The sequence below is a fragment of the Dipteris shenzhenensis genome, chromosome 9 (genome assembly GCF_047967505.1).
Source record: "Dipteris shenzhenensis isolate YYH24624 ecotype China chromosome 9, Dip_SZ_1.0, whole genome shotgun sequence".
In the NCBI taxonomy this organism is placed as follows: domain Eukaryota; kingdom Viridiplantae; phylum Streptophyta; class Polypodiopsida; order Gleicheniales; family Dipteridaceae; genus Dipteris; species Dipteris shenzhenensis.
Genome location: NC_141604.1, coordinates 17838741 through 17857862, shown reverse-complemented (window position 1 = coordinate 17857862; position 19122 = coordinate 17838741). Strand labels below are relative to the sequence as shown.

Here is a 19122-nt window from a genome sequence, read left to right as displayed (position 1 = left end):
GCTCACAAGGTTTGTATTGAACAAATAAAGTGAAACCCATGCGCACGATATGTGATATAGAATTTGGTAGATGCATCAAAACCTATGATCTAACAAACAGGGCTTAAATGTGCATACCATTTCCCATTATAAGCACCTACATAAGATAAGGTTGGTTTGTAGGATGGTGAGATATATACATCGCATTGTCCTACATGTGTCCCATCCCAATGCCTCTCTTTGATCCGTGAACTCTTGCCTCAACTGTGAGTTCATGTTGTTCAAGGCTCTCAACTATGATTTTAGAGTCATGATAGTGATTTGTGCATATTCATCTCATTGTGCTTTACAAGCATTGGCTCTCATCAAAACAAGCTACACTTTCATCTCATAGCTTCTCTACTTGCACTCCGAATAGCTCTCATGCTCCCTCCAATGCATTTGAGAGCATCTATCGTGTCACTGTGATATCTATAAGGCTTCATGAGTTTATCATTGTACAATGAGAATTATATATAGATCCCCTTCATAAAGTGCAAGTACCTCATTCAAAGTTTGAAATGAGTGAATGCAGACATCCAACTATTTGCCCAAGGAGACGATGGCTAGGAGTTTGTATCTTGGAGGCTAGAGCAGTAAGAGGTATCATATTTTCATTGGGTCCACTGTACCTTTGATTCCCCTAGTTGAGTATCAATCGAGCTGCTTGCATCCTCTGAAGGTGTACGAGGAGTTAGATGCTTTGATCTTTGGAAATGCCAAATGGTTAGGCTTAATCTTGTCGTATTCTTGTGGACAAGCTCGTATTGTCAAAAAAATTTGTTTCCCAATTGTGGAGGCTCCTCCTTGGAATCAAGATGGACGGGAAGTAGTTCTCTAGTCAACCAACTATTCATGCCACGATGCCAAATTTAAGTTGCTCGACCAACACTCAGCACTTTGGAAGTGAGGAGGAAGAAAGGTTTCAAGGGAAAAGTCAAAGTGCCTAAAAAGACAGAAATATACTACTACAACTACACCAAAACGTTGCACTTTTTAGGATTACTATGTATTGATATGCATGTGTATGGTTAGGATGTTCTGGCCCTAGAATCCTTTTGTGGCTAGCCATCTGTTTATACCTCATTATGAGCTAAATGTTGTGATTTGATCATAGAGTAAATTTCTAGCAAAGAATTCTAGGTTTGTTTGGCATTGCATGCCTTGTTGACATGCTAGCAATAGTAAGTACTGGCAAGGTAAATTTAGAGTATTAGATTCTCTTTCTTGTTGGCAACCACTCAACCATGTCTAGTATCTCTGGAGTATCAGATTCTCTTTTCTTAAAGCTAACAAATCTTGTAATGCTCTTGAATATCAGATGGGTGTTATCACATGCAGGAGGTTGAGATAGAGTAATTCATCTTCAGGTGTCATGTTTACTATGAGATCCTAGGGCATTTCTACTGCCTCTTCAGAGATAGCTATGGGGTTTTGTCCTGATTCCTCTCCTATCCAGACCAGAGATGCTTGGCAGGCTTCATTCATGAGATAGTCAGGCACCGCGAGAGGATACTTCGATCACAGAGACAGGAGCAAACTTCTTTCTTGGCAAATCTCTCTCAGAGCTCTATCACGGAGTTCTTCCAGCCATTATGTGACATGCAAGAGGTTGAGACGGAGCGACTCACCTTCAGGTGTCATGTTTACTATGAGATCCGAGGGCGTTTCTACTGACTTTTCAGAGATAGCTATGGGGTTTTGTCCCGATTCCTCTCCTATCCAGACCAGAGATGCTTGGCAAGCTTCATACATGAGGTAGTCAGGCACCGCAAGAGAATCCTTCGATCACGGAGACAAGAGCAGACTTCTTCCTTGGCACATCTCTCTCAGAGCTCTATCACGGAGTTCTTTCAATCAGATTGCACGGACTCCCACGAGACGAGGCCTCGACATGATCGTGACCCAAATCCATTGACTTGACAACTCAAACATAAGATTGACGTGCAAATTACACTTGGGGATACCCCTTCCCTATTTAGAGTCGGAGCCCAACCGACAGGGGTTACTATAGCCCTTGTTAGGCGTAGAGCTATTACCAAGAGACGTCACAAGGCTGCACCTGTGAGTGACTGACAGTACTCTATCACTGATTTCATGCCTCCATTGCCTCATCCACCATGATGTCCTGATAATGATGATGATGATGAGATTTATATGTATTCCGCCACTGACATGATTATGTTGTACTTAGTACTGCCATTCTACAGTAGCTACACCCTCACAGCTCGTTTATACCACAATTTTCATAGTCTCATAGACCCACCGATCTTCCGAAGAGCTACGACCAGGAGACGTACCAGGACTACACCCTTGGGGGAGCGACAACGCACTATTGCTGACCTCATGCCTCCACTTCCACAGCCTCATCCATCCTGATGTCTTGCTACTAATGATGGTTATGATGATGTCGAGGATGATGCTAAGATTGCTGAGATTGATTGACATATACAGTCAAGATATGACTATGTTGTACTTAGGATTTAGTACTGCCATTTTGCATATTTTGCATTATGCATTGGTGTGGATGCTCGTTTAGTAGCTCCACTACCACAACTCATTGTATCACGTTTTTCACAATCTCATAGACCCATCGGTCTTCTAAAGACTTTAATAAACTTTATTTTCTCTCTCTCTCTCTCTCTCTCTCTCTCTCTCTCTCTCTCTCTCTCTCACTCACACATACACACACACACACACAAACACACGGGCGAATCTAGTAATATCAAAATTTGAAGCATGTGAGATTGTGATGCTTGTAAGGCCAAAAAGTGCACATGTAGAACGTTGACATAAAGACATTCAACCTTATCGGTCTCTCCAAGTAATACATGAACAAATGATCAACCTTTCACCACCATTGCAAAAAGAAATCCCGAACTTGCAATACATATTATGACTAAAGATTTTAATGAGAAGGTTGAAGATTGATGGTTATACTGATCATCACGAGGAAAAATTACAACATGATAAGGGAACTCTTTCTATGGCTGTAGACTTTGACAAATGCATATAGCATAGAGGCTATCCAATTTTGTACACCTAAAATTGATGGTTGAGTAAAAACACATCTCAATTGCAATCAATTCCATTGACGCAAGAGACTATATGTGGATTTGAACAAAATTTTCAACTCAAACCTATTAACATCCACATTGCGTACATAAATGGCTCTACTTTGCTCATTGAAGTGCCCGATCAACATGATTCCAAAGCCAGCATTTGTTAAAAATACGAACAAAAATCACATGCTAAATAACAAATTTGATTACAACTTCAAAATTCACATTAGACCTTAATGAACCTTCCGTAAGCAAAGCTTATTATGTGCCCAAAAAATAATGTAACTTAACTAACACTAACATGGCTAAACTAAAGTAACGCTAGGGCTCCCTCCCCTCGCCCATCTCCCCTCTCCCTCACACCACCACCTATCCTACACCAAGCCCTTCTCCCCTCACAATATCCCCCATGCACACCAACAACGAGTTTTCCTCGTCGTAAATGGAAAGTGGCACCTGCTTACTACAAGATCCTCCATCATGAATCGATCAATCCCATCGCTTGTGTCGTAGCCTCGAACATGAGCACCTGGGCCTCTTGTATCAAACGTTTCCATGATCTCCCATCTGGATCATCCTTCCTAATTGATCGTCAAGTCTCTCGTGACTAAATTAAGGTCTGTGAAATGAAAGAACAATGCAAGCCAAGTCTCTGCTTGAAAGAAAAGTGAAAATCAAAGAGATTATTACGTTAGTTGAAACAAAGTATAGAGAACACAATTCTCAAGAGACAAAGAGCAAACTCCTTTGGAGTTCACAGATGAGACTCAAGACTACGTTAGATCATGACTCTAAACCAACATGACCAGTATTAGGTGGAGATAGCTCTTGCAACACCCATGGCTAGCCCCTACTCAAGAAGACCTCTTCCCAAGCCTTCCCTATACTTTGCGATTGGCATGGGCTGTGAGGTAGGGAGAGATTGTTAGAGATAGCAAACGAGGGAGATAGCGAGACTAAGGGAGCTAGAGAGAAGGAAAGGTGACTAGAAAGGGAGGGTTAAGGAGAGGACTTCCAAATGAGACGCACATAACTGAAGCATCCATTCTTCTCTCGCAATAAACTAGCGTTTTATGGTTTCGATTCCCTGAATCAAATAGGGCATCAAAGAACCCACGGGAAGGATGGTTGCATCCCTATGATGCACCTACAACAAATATCAACACAGCCGTGGGATTGTTTGCAAAGTTGCTCCGCCATTCATGGTCAAACATCTCCCTTGCTATGCAAGCAAGGAACAACGCTGGTTGATTCAAATTCTTCAGTCAAGGTGGCTCTTGAGCCTCTCGACATTGAAAGAAGGCTAAGGAGAGAGTGTCGCGTTGTATACTTCCAAGTCCCCACCATGCTGCCAGTGTCATCTTCTCTCCTGCTCCTGTCAGTCGCAAAGCCTTGAGTGAGATGACAAAGCAAAGGGGCTAGAGAGATGGAGGGAGGAGACATGGCAAGCAACATGAGGCAGATGGCGACAAGGTGAGGCTCTTGAGTACTTGACTCTTGAGTTTTTATATATCTAGATGAATCCAGGAACATGCCCAAACTCATCCTCTAAAAACACAACATAGTGCAGTTTCAATCTCATGATAGTCGCTCATAAGGTTGAAAACCATAAACTCCATCACGGAAAGTAGGGACTAGCTACTATGACATCCCCACTGATGTCATCACCGCCCAACAGTGGGTGTAGAACATAGTATAAACATATGCTCTCACACATACAAATCCACACACCCACGCATACTTGAGTATCCATTTATACGAAGTCTTCGTATTGAGTTTCTGTCGGCACTCCGGAGGTGAAGGGCAGACTCAGCCATGACTATTTCATTTTAGTCTCGTGAGCTTTGACTACTTTGCATTGAAGACTGAGGACACAAGGGAATTTATAACTTGGGCCATTACTTTTGGGGTATGGCCTCCTCTTCTTGTATATTGTATATTTATATGCTCTATGACACGGAATATCATGCATCATTTGTGGCATAACTCATTTCAATTTTGTATGGATTTCCAAAGTTTAAAGCTGAAATGGGAAGTTAAGAGCTTTAAAAGGGTTTTTTCCCTGTCATATGACAACGTGCCATATGACATGTCATGATGTAACATTCCCATTCCCCTTCCAGAAACGTCCCCATTCTGGCATCCGGTGTTCCAGGAACCACGCTGCTTCCAAAAGCAGAAAAGAACAACATGATCCTCTCATAAATTAAGCAGTCAGCAGATATGTTCCTCATCATGGAAGCATATGTTTATCAGAGACATGTTGCAAACAGAAAGCGAAGTCCAAAAATGTAATATAAGCTAGATGAGCAATTTCATGTGCACATCGCTGGAGATTGTAAGCTTGAAAAAATAATTTTAGTCGTCAATAACAAATACTTTCACGATATTATACAAGGACTGAAGAAAAAGGCAAGATCCTTTGCTTAAGACTAATCACTTACTTGGATGCAAATACTCGTGGTGTGATATCAATACATAAAAAAGATAGTACACGCGGCCAAAACCACCATTCTTGGTTCAAAAGCGAGCGAGCGCTCCAAACATGTCATCTGCCATTTGCACTCATTACTCAGTAGAGGTCACCTCTATTACCACCTCCTCTTCCCCCTTGGCTGCTGAGTTGTTTGCACTATGGCACGCACCCAAACTGCCAATATCGTGAGCTACTGATACAGTTGACGAAGCTGTAGTTGTATTTGTAAACTCAGAGCAAGAAAGGGTCACCCCCTCATCCTCCCCATAGAATTGTGACACTGGGCAGGACAAAGTATGCTGGATTTCATGAGGGGTCCTGACAAAAGGATTAGCAAAATCAGCAGGGCTTTCAGGTGATGATATGATCTGAGAATTTTGTGTAGATACTGGCACTGAAGGCAGCGTAGAACCAAACTGACTGTCAAATGAAGATAGCAAGGGGGTATGCTCCGAGGGAGGTTCAATAATTCTCTTAGAGTGTGCATCCTGTTTACAGATTGGACAAAAGGGCCGCCGAGTTGTCAACCATTGGTCAATGCAAGCAACATGAAACTCTGCAAGAAACCAATACAATAATCAGAATAGTAGACTCTTACCAAAAACTGAAGTAATTCCATACTATAATACTACAGTCTCCAAAATTCAAAGCAATGATTGCAATGAAACCTGAATCTGATGATGATCCTTCACTGAAACACATATTTGGCCCACATTAACCATGCCATTTATCTCATGAAACAAGTCAATATACGATTGAATCCCAAGACACAGTATATCACTCCTCCCCCTATGCGTTGCTCTTGCCTGGATGCTCTTGCTTTGATCCTTCGCTCTACCACTCAGCCTGGTCTAGATCTGTCTCTCTCCTCTCTCTTCCCCACTGCCCTTATAAACAGTTACATCGATTATTTCGTGTGATGCCCTTGCATCCCATTTATAAAAGCATGCACCAAGAACTATCCAGCTATGTCAGTGTGTGGATGAAAGAAACACCTTGAAAAAGGTGTGTAAAGTCTATTGCAGAAAAACTCTTCTGTACATCCAATTACTGGCACAAATCTGTCTCAATTCCAAAAACCAGGAGACAGCTGTACTGTTTGCTCTTCATATACACAATCTCCAAAAGCTAGTCTTTGTTTGCAGGGCCAGTGAATACGGAATTGGAGAGGCGAGTTCTTCTTGGGGAATCCTGTGGTTGTTCTGTTTCAATTCCATGCTGTTTTATGTTACCTGGCTACAGATCATCATCAAGACTGCAAGGGTTACCTAATACCTCTCGAACTTGCATCAAAGGCTTACCCATTGTGATTCCACTTGGGTAATCTCTCAACACGTGTCCCAATTGGAGACAATATCCTTCCGTGACTTAGCCAACTAAGAAGGCTTCTTGTTTGTGTTTCGATACTTGCCTTCCGTTGGAACAGTTCTAACACTGCACATCACCAATCCCTCTCTATGTTGCTAGAGTCTTACCTGCTCAAGACCTTGAATCTCTCACCATCACTACAGCAAACTCATTTACCTAGTAGTCCAAGCCTCGTGCAACTCAACAATGAATAATCAGCCTGCTATGACACCTCTTAAAGAAAAAACCCACTATAGCAAGGGCAGTCAGAAAATAGTGGAAAAAAGAAAGAACTTACCATGACTACAAGGTAAAACCCGCAGCTTCTCACCACTGGTGTATTCCTCCAAACAAATGGCACATGTATCAATTGTCGCACGGACACCGCTATCGAAGAGAATAATAGGTAGAGCCTTGACTTCTTTGAAAGCCATTCCTCCAGATTCTTGTTGTCCTAGTCCAGAACCAGTTAGACGAAGGCGATGCCTCCGAACAAAGAAAAGGGTTGATAATATAGCAAAAACTGTAAGTAGTGAAATGAAGGAGATTGCCATGACCGATCTTGTAGTGTTTTCAAATGCTGGAAACAAGTAACACCTGCTGTCCATATCCCCAGTAAAGCGTTGCAAGGCTTCACCGGCTCGTTTAGATATAAATACTGCATAAATATCAATGCTTGTCCCACTTCCAGACACTGAAAAAAACCACCATGATTAAAACATCAGTCGGGGGAAGCTCTTAGTCTGTTTCTGACCATTCCGATTAACCTTCAATCTTAAATCACTAGTTTTGATAAATGTCTTTACATTACAAGATGCTTGATTCAAAGATGCAAATTATACCGATACAACTAAATAATCCTAGCAGCTTATATTTTCACATTTCTATAAATAGCCTGATTACAGGATTAGTGCTTTTTCTGAAACTTTAAAACTACAAAGCAATCAAACAAAGAAGAGGAAACTTGGGTTGCACACCCTTGTAGGGAAAGTTTGCCTGGTAAAAGAGGAGGGAAAAGGATGTACTGTGACAGAGGGGAAGGTAGAAGAAGTGACGAAGAGGGGAAGACGAGGGAATTTTCTTATTTCGTAGCTCTGACTCTATTCCTTCCAAATCTGATTCTGAACTTGCTGAGGGCACCATCGGGAATGCAGGTGCAGAACCTGTTTCATTCTCTAGATAGGGCTCAGTCTCTTGAAAGAATACATCCCTACAAACCAACACCTTCTGCGTCTCCTTGTCATACAGCTGATAAGCTTTGGACTCGTCATCATATCCGATGAACATGCACTTTCTGCTTCTTGAATCCAGTTTGTTTCTCGTGTCTTTGTGGACATTCACCCCATGCCAAAAACTCTCAAATGTACCAGAGCAGGCCTCCAGTGGTGTCTTTCCATGACTGCTTTAGTCATTGTCCTATTCATGATGTGTCGAGGAAACATGCATAGGTTCTCATTTTCTAAGAATGGAGCAGTCAGCCTGCAAAGAAATTGCAGCTAGCTGACAGTGATGTTTGCAGTCCTATGAGGACAGAGTCTCTTGGAGGTCATCTTGATGACTCCTCAAGATTCACTTGAGTCTTTGCACTCAAGAAAAAATCAGAAGTGTTCGCTGTGTTTACACATTTATTGCTATGGTGGAGAATCAAATGGTTGCAGGATAGATAGCCTAGGTTTGGACAAGGGAGGGAGTACATGTCCAAGGAGTTAGCAAACTTCTTGCGTTAGAAAGGCATCATACATCAATGCACTGTCCGCTATACTCCTCAGCATAATGGAGTGACTGAGTACAAGAACAGGTCATTGATGGAAATGGCAAGGCAAATGATTAAGGCCAAAGGACTGCCTCACAAATTTTGGATGAAATAATGTGCTCTGATAATATTTTGAATAGGTGTCGTAGTTGCAAGCAAATGTCAGCGAACTGCAAATGTGGGCAGGCAGATCATGTGTGAAACAAGCGTGGCCTTACGAATTTGCAACCTACTAAATTATTCTCGGCTACCTTTGCTCTAAAGAAAAGTTAGCTACTGCCGTTTTGCAGCCTGAGGCATGTACTGTTGCTATTTTTGCTGTCAAGGCAGCATACATAAATGATATTACAGTAAAATGAATGGGTAATACAGTCATCATTGAACATGAGCAGATAGCTACGTCCCCTAACACGTAAAGACTTCTAAAATCTAAGGACAAACCCCAAAAAAACCAAAGGTCAGCAGCATAAAAAAAACTTGACGTTTCAAGATGCAATTTTTAAACCGTTTGAAAACGTTTGCTTCAACGTGCAAGCCCGTTTGTTTGCAACTATGGTAGGTGTCCCACCATAGGTAAAGTTATGACACCATATCAAGCTTGGTAAGAAAGAACACATGTATGGAGCGGTTACTTCACATTGCTGATTGATGATTTTAGTAGGTTCACATGGGTTTATTTCATAGGTTGGAAGGACTTGGTCTTTCCCTAGTTTTGATATTGGTGTGCTCTCATTGAGCATGAATCTGGGCTGCCCGTAAAAGCGATTTTGGCTGATAAAGGAGGTGAAATTTGCCCACATGCTTTTGAAAGATTTTTGAATGGTGAAGGAAAAACAAGACAATGGTGGAGATGGCATGGACCATGTTGGAGCACTAGGAAGAGCTCAGTTTTCTCTGGGGGGAGCCTATAGCAACGGTAGTCCCTGTCATCAATCATTCTCCGACGATGGCCTTCAAAGGAAACTCCTTATGAGGCGTATTTTGGTAGAAAGCCTGATGTGTCTTATTTCACGGTGTTTGCATATGTCCATATCGCCAAGAAGCAAAGGGGGAAGATGGATGCAAAATCCCAGAAGCTGGTCTTTGTGGGGTACAACTCTTAGTCGACAGATTATATGACCCTGCTAGGAGAGACATTGGTGTCAGCAGAGACGTGAGCAGGTACCAACTTCCGTGGTTGACGAGCCACCAATTCATGGAGAGCCAGGTGACATTGTGAATCCTTCTGCAAATTCTAATTTTCAATGGGCATATTGCTCCAAATAAATGGGCAGCAGCCCTTCACATGCACCTGATTTTTGTGAAATACAGCAAGGGACGAATCTAATTTCTCAGCAAAAATAACATCTCTACTAGTGAAAACCTTCTTGGTCATAGGATTGTAGAGTCTGCAACCCTTGCTTTCAATGCTGTAGCCCACAAATATGCATATTTCAGCTTTGTCATTAAGCTTTCCTCTCAATTCCTGAGGCCTAGAGTCAAGATCTGCATAGGACCACAAAGATCGGTGTGTATCATTTCTAGGGGTTACAAAGTCCGCCTATCAGCCTGCTGCGAAAGGCTTCTTTGTCCTGCTTCCCTTGAATACATGAACTGCAATGCCCGTGCTTGCTGCCCACATCAGGCAAACCATCAACCATGCGCTCTCAGGAAGCTCACTGGAACGCATCCACGTTCAGGTGACCATACTTGAAATGCCACAAATGTAAGAGAGACCGGTGAGCTTGTAGAGGCCATTTTCCACTGCGCCATTACAAACAACTTGGTCAGTTGTTTCATCCCTGATGGCGATTAATTCTTCATCGAATTCCATGTGGGTGCCAAGCTTACACACCTCATGAACGGACAGCAAACAAAAGCCCAAGGATGGAACAAATAATACCTTGGAGGAGTGCTTCCCCCCTCTGCCCTCCGAGCTAATCTCAAGCCTTTCCTCCCCACAGACTTTGATTAATCTTGAAGTCTTGGAACCTTGCCAACGATGCAGAAATGTGCTGCAAGGCACCACTATCAAGAATCCACTCCCTGAGATCACCAACCTTCAGGACAACACCCTCTCCTACAGAAGTAGTCAAAGAATCCAGAATCTACAGATGTACCAACGCTGAAATGATAGCTACAGCTGAGGAACCGGTACCCTTTTCTTGTGATCTCTAAGGGCACTTCCTGCAGTAGTGACCATAGTCACATGAAAACCCGTTTCGTCTTGTCGAAACGACGAAACAGGACGAGACCTCCCAAATCAAAATACATGTTTTTGCCTCGTTTTTTCTAGAATCCATACATTCCTCCTGATCAAGCACCATTGGCACAAGCTCTTCCCTCATGCTCCCACTAGTGATAAGAGAAGAATAGAAGGTTGATAGTAGAATGAGAGTTGAGACAATAGCGTGATGGCCATGTCCTCAGATGAGATCTCCTTCCCTGCTTCGAGAACCTCCTACTGAAGTGCCTAGGGCTTGTTGATGTGCTTCCGCATGGTGGCTAACTTGGCGAGATTCAACACTCCCATCTGCACTTCGAGGAAGAAGACTCTCTTCATCGAAGGGACTCGGTTGTAAAGGGATGCTAGGTGCTCCGATATTCCCTTGGCCAGCATCATGTGCTTGACGTGTTTGATAGCAGAGTAAATTCAAGAAATCATCACTCTCCAAACCCCATAGTTGTTGCCATCCAATTGATGGTCAACAAGAAAGGGGGCTAGAACCTATTTCTCAGCCATCTGGAGTAAGCTCGCCATCTTAGAGGGGAGGAGCAGTAGCTCTTGTGAAAGGGAGGGTGGGTGGGAAAGGAAAAGAAGATAGAAGGCTGGAAAACAAGAGAGAAGGACTGAAAAAGAAGAAGAGACTGGAAAGGAGGAAGGCGCTGCTCCATTACTTTCTGCCTTGAGCTCCTTCGTACCATGCTACACCTTCTCACATGATCGCCTTCAGCACCAAGCACGCCTTGCCTTGCTCCTGCACACCTGATCTGCCCACACAGCAGCACGTTCCACCAGTCCCTTAGCAGCGCGCTCCCACAGTCCCTTGATGACCTCCGAACAGCAACAAACAAATCTGAACCGTTGCTTGCTCCAAACGCTCTCCAGGTCCCAGCGTCTAGTTGACTTGCTGCTCTCATACCATGTGAAAGTGCAGCAGAATGCAAACAGCAAACTAAGAGCACACCAGGCAAACTCGAACTTAGAGTCAGACAATCGATGCCCAAACATCAGGGAAAAAACTCGCATGGAACTGCTGAGAAAATCTCAAGTACAAGATATGAAAAAGAGGAGCAAGGGGGAGCTATATATAGGGGTGACTCCCCTTGCAGTCGGCCTGCTTATGCAGGCTGACCTGGCCAACCAGCAGGTCGTATTGTGTATCCTCTACTGGGCAGTCATCATCTTTTTGAAATAAAGGGCCGTGTCATCCAATCTAGCAGATCTTGCTTCTCACAAATTGGAAACCAATGTTCAATAGCCCATATCCTTATGATCTAAGCCAACGCCTCTACCACGAAGTAGAAAAGGAAAAGTGCCAAGGGTAGGCCCATTGGACCAATTGTGGAGCTGATTCATGCTTTCCCCAGATAAAAGCGAACTATGCCTTAACCCACTCCTTCAAGAAGCCCAACCTACTCATGGTGCCTTCCAAAAAGGCCAAATATACCCTATCACAAGCCTTGATGAAATCAAAAAGGAGTGCAAGTGATTGAGAGTGTTGCCTAGACCACTCCACCTTCATAGCCTTTAAAAATGCCCAATCTGCTTCCTCATACGCCTTCTCAAAATCTAAGAGGCTAAGAGTTATACATGGCCTCCCAAAAGATAAAGATGTTCTCCAACATATTGCGCTCTTAACAAATTCGAGCGTATTATGAAGGAGATCTAGGAGCAGTGATCAAAGACACAAACCCATGACCTTACCAAAGGTCTTGTAGGTGGCATCCAAAAGAGTGATTCGATGCTCTCTCCCTTGCCTAGAGAGAGCATCCAATCCCAAACACTTATGCCCTTGCAAGGCCTTCAAGGCGTCAAGGCCTTCAAGGCGTCTAGTGTTCCTTGATCTTGACTCTTAAGTTCCCCATTGTGTCTAAGGTAACAGCCACAAAACCCTGGCCGCCTCCACCTAAGGTGCAAAGGGCTGTACATAGAACACCTAACTATAAAAAGTGGCTAAAGAGAAGGGTTAAAGGCAAGGAGTGGGAAAGTCCATTTGGGGAGGCTCCAGGTGGGGGGCTAGTCTAGGAGGGCCTAGAGCAAACCAGGAAAATCTGAGTAATATAAGAGAGGCGGGAAGAAAGTCACAAGAAGCCATTTAGTCTTAAGCAAGCCAGGAAGAATATTCCCATGACAAAGAAGCTCTGAGGGATGACACTGAAGGATAGGGAGCAAGGAAATCCATTTGTGGAGGCTCTAAATGGTTTGTGGGGTTGTGTCAAGGAAGGGGAGGGTGGAGAAGCTAGGGGGCCGATGGAAGAGGGCCTAAAGAAGAAGAGGAGATTCTATGGGTATGTAGAAGACTGAGAAAGAAGGGTGGAACTGCAAAGCGGGAGGGAGGATGACAACGTAGGTGGGTGGTTGAGGAAGGGGGGGGAAGGGGTCAAATCGAGGCTTTGTATCCCCTAGGCAATTCAAACCTCCATCAAATAAATAAGGGGTCAACAAGAACGATGGAATTGGGGGAGGGGAGATGTTTGCAACTCTAGAGTAGGAAGAGGAGTAGAAGAAAACAGCATCTTATGTGTTCCTAGGGTCCTTCCCTTGTCACCCCTAAGCATGTCTACAATTGTTTTAATCCACATACTTACATTTCCTGTTGCGCTTCACATGAGTCCATTCCTTGCTTGGTGGAATGTCCAATGCATCTGCGTCCTTTACAGATGTCAAATGAGGTTGTGTGGCAGTAAACGACAACCACAATCCTCCGTCCAAGACTCCAAGTTGAGGATGTACAGAAGCAAGGGCATTCCTTGTCCAAGTAGCCAGACTCTACGAAGAAGGCATCGCCTAAGATAATCCAACCACCTCAGCTATAATGGGAGGGTAATCATGATCCTCAACAGCCACTCTGAGCTTAGGCTCCCCATTCTCCATGAGTACCGAGGCCATAATTGTGGGAGTCCACAAGACAATGCTAAAATGTGAATCAAGGGACCTCACAATGTCCTAGTACCCCAATTGTGGAATATGATGTTTTGTCTCCATGTTGCTCCATGAAGCCGTAAAACCAAGAGGAAGCCCGCATAATCGGGGGTCCGTTGAAACAACAGCTGAGCGATCTCTATCAAGGTGACCTAGAAAAAGACAAACTCTTTCTCCTATAGATGGCGATGCCCTCCATGTGATCACGTTCTAATGCTAAAATGTGAACCAAGGGACCTCACAATGTCCTAGTACCCCAATTGTGGAATATGATGTTTTGTCTCCATGTTGCTCCATGAAGCCGTAAAACCAAGAGGAAGCCCGTGTAATCGAGGCTCCGTTGAAACAAGAGTTGAGTGATCTCTATCAAGGTGACCTAGAAAAGGACAACTCTTTCTCCTATAGACGGTGATGCCCTCCATGTGATCACGTTCTTGTGCTAGCCTCATTTAGAACCAATCTCAAAGCGGGCATCAACAACAGGTAAGGCAACAATGTGCCCCTTGATGCAAAAGGCAGAAGGAGCAAAGAGAGAGGAATGATGAGGCTATAAGAGAAGAGAGTCCAAAAGGAGGAGGCTATAAGAGAATTGAGTGTGAAGGCAGGTTGAGTGAGGAAAGGACAAGAGTCTTGAGAGGGAAGGGTAGAAAAACAAGGGATTCAGAGAATGAAGAGGCTTGGCAAGAGGGAGATGCAGGCAAAGCAAGGTGAGCAGGCTTGGGCGAAAGGTCAAGACCCGAGCTTGCCCAGCTGCCCATGCACCCAAGACAAGCCAATGAGGGAGAGGAGAAGACCCTGTACTCAGTAGGGAGCTCGTGGGAAGCAAAGAAGAGCATAAGGGGGGAGAGCAAGTAAAGCGGAGGAGTAAACATCTTATAGACTTGGAATACTTTTAAAGAATTTCGTCAATTGGTCTCCATATCTACCACCTTGAATAGTATAACATCTTCAGAGTGAGAGGTAATAGAAATGCATAAAATTAAAAGAAAAAGGCATGTCAGAACTAAACTGCTCACTTGGAAAATTTCTTAGATTGATATCATTCAAATACATCTTTGGTGACCTCAAACACCTCCAACATCTTGTAACAAAAGAGCTATAAGTTTCCAAAATTTATACTTTTTCCCAATTTATATAACAGGATAAGCAGGGAAGCACTAATAGTCAAAAAGACATACTTGTTACCAGGTCTTGACCGTCCACATTATTGTATATGATAGCAGCAGCATAGCCTGCTTCTTGGACATGCTTTACCTTCATCACAAAATCACAATCACCACGTTCCACCAGAAGGAAGGCAGGAATTTCAGTTTGCTTGGCATCTTGAAGAGGTTCGCATGCATTTAAAGGGTCTGCTGCAAACACAACCCCCATAATGCCAACCGTTGGGACTCGGGGGGCTGCAAGAAAAAAATCCCAACATCGGTATGCTTAATGGCTTCAGCAGGCACCGGCAGTATCATAATACTGGACATCAAATTTACAAAAGAAGATAGAATGCAATTTTATTTGAAAAATGCATAACAGTAAAAGAACGTGATGAAATAAATGTCAAGATTGGAATTGGAGAAGACAACTTTCTTAAATCCAAAAAAGAATATGTTAGTTGTTTGTAAGGGATACTCTAAGCTCACTGCAAAAAGATTTATAAATACCATCTCTGAAACAGGCACATGTGAAATACACAAACCACCATGGGATTTTCTCTCTTTCACAGAACTCATGTTGCTTCAGTAACTAAGAAGGAAAAGACTCATAACTCCGAGTAAAGTGGGGATTCAATGTTCCTTGTCCAATTCCACACCATTCTATTGATGTCTCTACTTACATAGGAGAGATTATGGTTTGAAGAGAATTGCTAATAACAGTATACGAATGAAAACAAAGCACACAAGATAGACCCACTTTTGAAGCACGACGACCTGTGAGGAAAACCATCCCTGTTTCAAAAAAGTCATCTTGCTCTTATACCTAAGCAACAGGCCATATGGCTATACATTCGTACAGCGAGTGTGACGGCCAGGGTCAATTCATGGGCACTCACATAAAGGTCAATTCGTGGGCTGAATCACTGAAGCATAGAATGCACCATCAGACAAGCGTGATGCTCCTGACCAGCTGCTAGCCTTTTACCCATGCATTGTCGTTGACATACAGGGAGACGTGGCCTGATAAATGTGTTGTGGTAGCAATAAGGCCCGGCTGACTTCCATCTAGCTTGTGTGAAAAGATGCCGGGACAAAGCAGATGGGTGAGATAAAGTAGCCTGTGCATTGAAGACATTCTCTCTACTCATACGAAACAATTGGTTGGAGCAAAATTTGCTATTCGTGCTCAGCCACCTGTCACTAGTGTTTGCTTGCCTTATGTGTAGCCTGCTATCACAATCACAAGGGTTCACTGCAGCTGCTCAGATTGCGTGCCCATAAAACAATGTATGGTGAAGATACTATTGGAGTCTAGACATGTACCAAACCTGGCTCTGATACCACGTTAAATAAATGCTTCTCAACCAAACCCAAATTGTGGCGGAAGATTATGTTGTCCTCAATTACAAAAAACTTTAGATCCTACTCCACTATGTGCATACAAATATCCAAAATGGACTGGATCAAGTGTAGACACACGTCTGCTTCACAATGCACATCTACAGCTTCGTAGCTGATCAGGTCTATGCCAAAAGGGGGTAGATCTTCCTGTCCTACCTGCTGTGCCAGTTCTCCATTTTGCCATGTGACCTATGGAAGGCTCTCAGTGGCTGCTGAGATACTTGGTGGATTGCTAACAGGCCGCATATCATCTATGCCCCAAAAGGACCCTTACATAGGGAGGGTGAGTGGGCTGACTGAGCCCCTCAAGAGGGTCGATTAGGACCTTGTGTAGGCCAACCATGAAGGCCAACCCCACCCTTCATACTGCCGACCATGTAGGGTCCTAGCCAACCAGGCATTGATCGCTGGCCGATTGTACCACGGAGGCCAACCAGCCCTTCATGAGGGCTGACCACAAAGCTGACCGACCCTTAATATTGCCGACCATGTAGGGCCCTATCCAACCAAACCCTTGCTGGCTGGCCGATTCCACTACACCGACCTGCCTTCTTGAGGGGCTTATAAAAGCCCCAACCATTAGGTGGGCGTTCTTTGCTCCAGTCCAGCCTATCTATATTACATACCTTTGTAAGACTAGAATATATCCAATCGTACAAATTCAGATCTTTGCCCCAGTCCAGCCTATCCATATTGCCGATATGTCAGCCCATAGCCATTCTGCAAAGCCCATGTGCAGCGCAGTCACATGTGAACTGAGCTGTGCTGATGAATGGCTCGAGAATGTATTAATGAAAAAGGCCACATTTATTGCCAATAGTATCAGCATTAAAAGCATGGAAGGACATCTTCATGTCACAAGTGTCCACTCACAGAGTGTCAAATCATAGAACTCCATGCATAGCAATCCAGCAACATGCCGAGGGTGGTCATGAACGGCAAGTATTGTCTTCGAAATCCCCATGATGTACAGCAGGGACGAGCTACTGTCATGTCAAACGTCAATAGTGGTTGGAAAAAGCTTAGGCGCAGTGCAAATACACAATCAGTCTCCCTTGGGCCAGATGCAAGCTATTTGCCACAGAAACTACAAGCGTTACAAGAAACTTCGGGCCTAGCAAAGCAAATCATAGATACGTTTGATCAAACAAGCACTCTGCCTTTTCAGTGGTTATAAATTGAAATAAAAAATGTTCAATTGTAAACATATATCTAGATGAACTCAGGAACATGCCCAAACTCATGCTCTAAAAACAAAACAAACAGTGCACTTTCAACCTCAGAACTGTCACCCACAAGGTCGAGAACCATAAACTCTTCCAATATCAACTAGCTATTGTGGCATCTCCAATGACATCGTCGGCACCCAATTATGACAATGTTAGCAGGCTATGACTTGGACAAAAGCTTTACAAGGCAGGTCGATTCCTAATCGTCAGTCTCCTATTGACAACCCTTCACTCGCGATGACTACTCTTACTACAAACCGTTAGGCCGCTTTCACAACAGAATAAAGACTTGTCAGTTGCAACAGCTCAACAAACTTTCATTTGAAGGATACACGTAAAAACTCATTCACTTGTGACCTATTTCTGTTACAAAAAAATTCTGTGAAAAGTCTTCCGTGAAACTTTCTGCTCAGGTAAGCGTTCAATGAGTTCACGCAAAAGAAGTGCTCACCAAAGCTCGCTTCGGTGTCAGCGAAAGGAAGTGAGTAATTGGTTGCAGTAATAAGCACAAGGGTGGAATCGACTCTCCCCAAAGCAAGAGTAAGGAGAATAATGAGCAGACCCGCTAAAGTGACCATGATTTCCTTCGAACGCTGGATCCAAATTGTACTTGCAACCTCCGGCATGATTCGGCGCCTCAACGCATCCTAAAGCAAAGAAATCTCGTCACAAGCTTCAGTCCTTCTCCAGATTGAACCACGAAATCCCAACGGTGCGGAATACATACACTAACTCTCTCTGATACTGTCGGTTAATAATTTCTTCACCTCATCTCCTTCGAAAAGCATTCTAATTTTGAGCTATTCCACCTTGGTTGAGGATTAAAAACCGCAAGCTGCTCAAGCACAAAGGTTCATCTGGCCACTAAACCATTCACATCCCACACTGTTCGTCTGCCAGGCTGCTACTAATGCTCCAAGCATCCAGTATGAGTCTACCTGGGATTGAAAAACTGCGACTTTTTAATTCTGTCGCTCAAGGGATGAAAAGCAGAAGTGGTGCGAATTGGAAAGCGAAAAGCGTGTTTCGCTGCTGAAATTGCTCGCAAGAACTCAAATCTGCAGCCGTTCCATGTCGAAAATTACAAAACTACAATCTACAGCTTCTGAGACGAGTGATGAAACTGGCAAATCCATGGAGCTTTTGCAAGAAATCGCAGAGTTTGAGAGTCAGCCAGCAGGCCGCTTCAAAGTCCGTGTTAAATCCTCGTTAATTAAAGAGGCTAATCCATCCTACCTGTCAAACTATGGCTTTTAATACTCGACTATGAATCTAGGGGCAGAAAAAAAAATGTGCAAAAAAACAAAGAATGAATTTGTACGGCACTTGAGGGTGACATCTTTGTGTCAATGGAACTTCAATGGGACTCGGCTCCAAGCTTGCCCCCTTTCATGCGAGACGCTTGGTTTGGAAACAGCGTTGCCGTTGCTGCCCAAGCTCACCTGTAAACTGGCTTTTCTATTGGCCCCTACATTTCCCCAAAAAAAACAACCATGACCAAAACAGGGCGCCCACTTGGTTTGCAAACCAAGGCCATCGGGTGACCAGCTCCAAGAAATGAAA

General features: G+C 43.7%; 1 protein-coding gene across 1 annotated transcript; it reads right to left on the bottom strand.

Moving 5' to 3' along the window:
• Nucleotides 1-5428: 5428 nt before the first annotated feature.
• Nucleotides 5429-18770, bottom strand: LOC147898310 (receptor homology region, transmembrane domain- and RING domain-containing protein 2-like). Its single transcript, XM_087379929.1, has 4 exons — nt 18011-18770; nt 14960-15181; nt 7202-7597; nt 5429-6112 (listed from the first exon to the last, which is right to left on the bottom strand). The coding sequence occupies exons 1-4, from the start codon at nt 18183-18185 to the stop codon at nt 5649-5651; spliced, it is 1257 nt and encodes a 418-aa protein (XP_087236055.1). The 5' UTR covers nt 18186-18770; the 3' UTR covers nt 5429-5648.
• Between the last annotated feature and the right edge of the window lie 352 nt (nt 18771-19122).

Bases quoted from the DNA above. Each gene is read 5' to 3' on its own strand.
- LOC147898310 (XM_087379929.1), bottom strand. From the start codon at position 18,185: ATGCCGGAGGTTGCAAGTACAATTTGGATCCAGCGTTCGAAGGAAATC. The intron at 15,182-18,010 runs GTGAGCACTTCT...TTTTTCTTGCAG, and splicing joins TGACACCGAAGCGAGCTTTG to CCCCCCGAGTCCCAACGGTT. The intron at 6,113-7,201 runs GTAAGTTCTTTC...GGTTTCTTGCAG, and splicing joins GGTTTTACCTTGTAGTCATG to AGTTTCATGTTGCTTGCATT.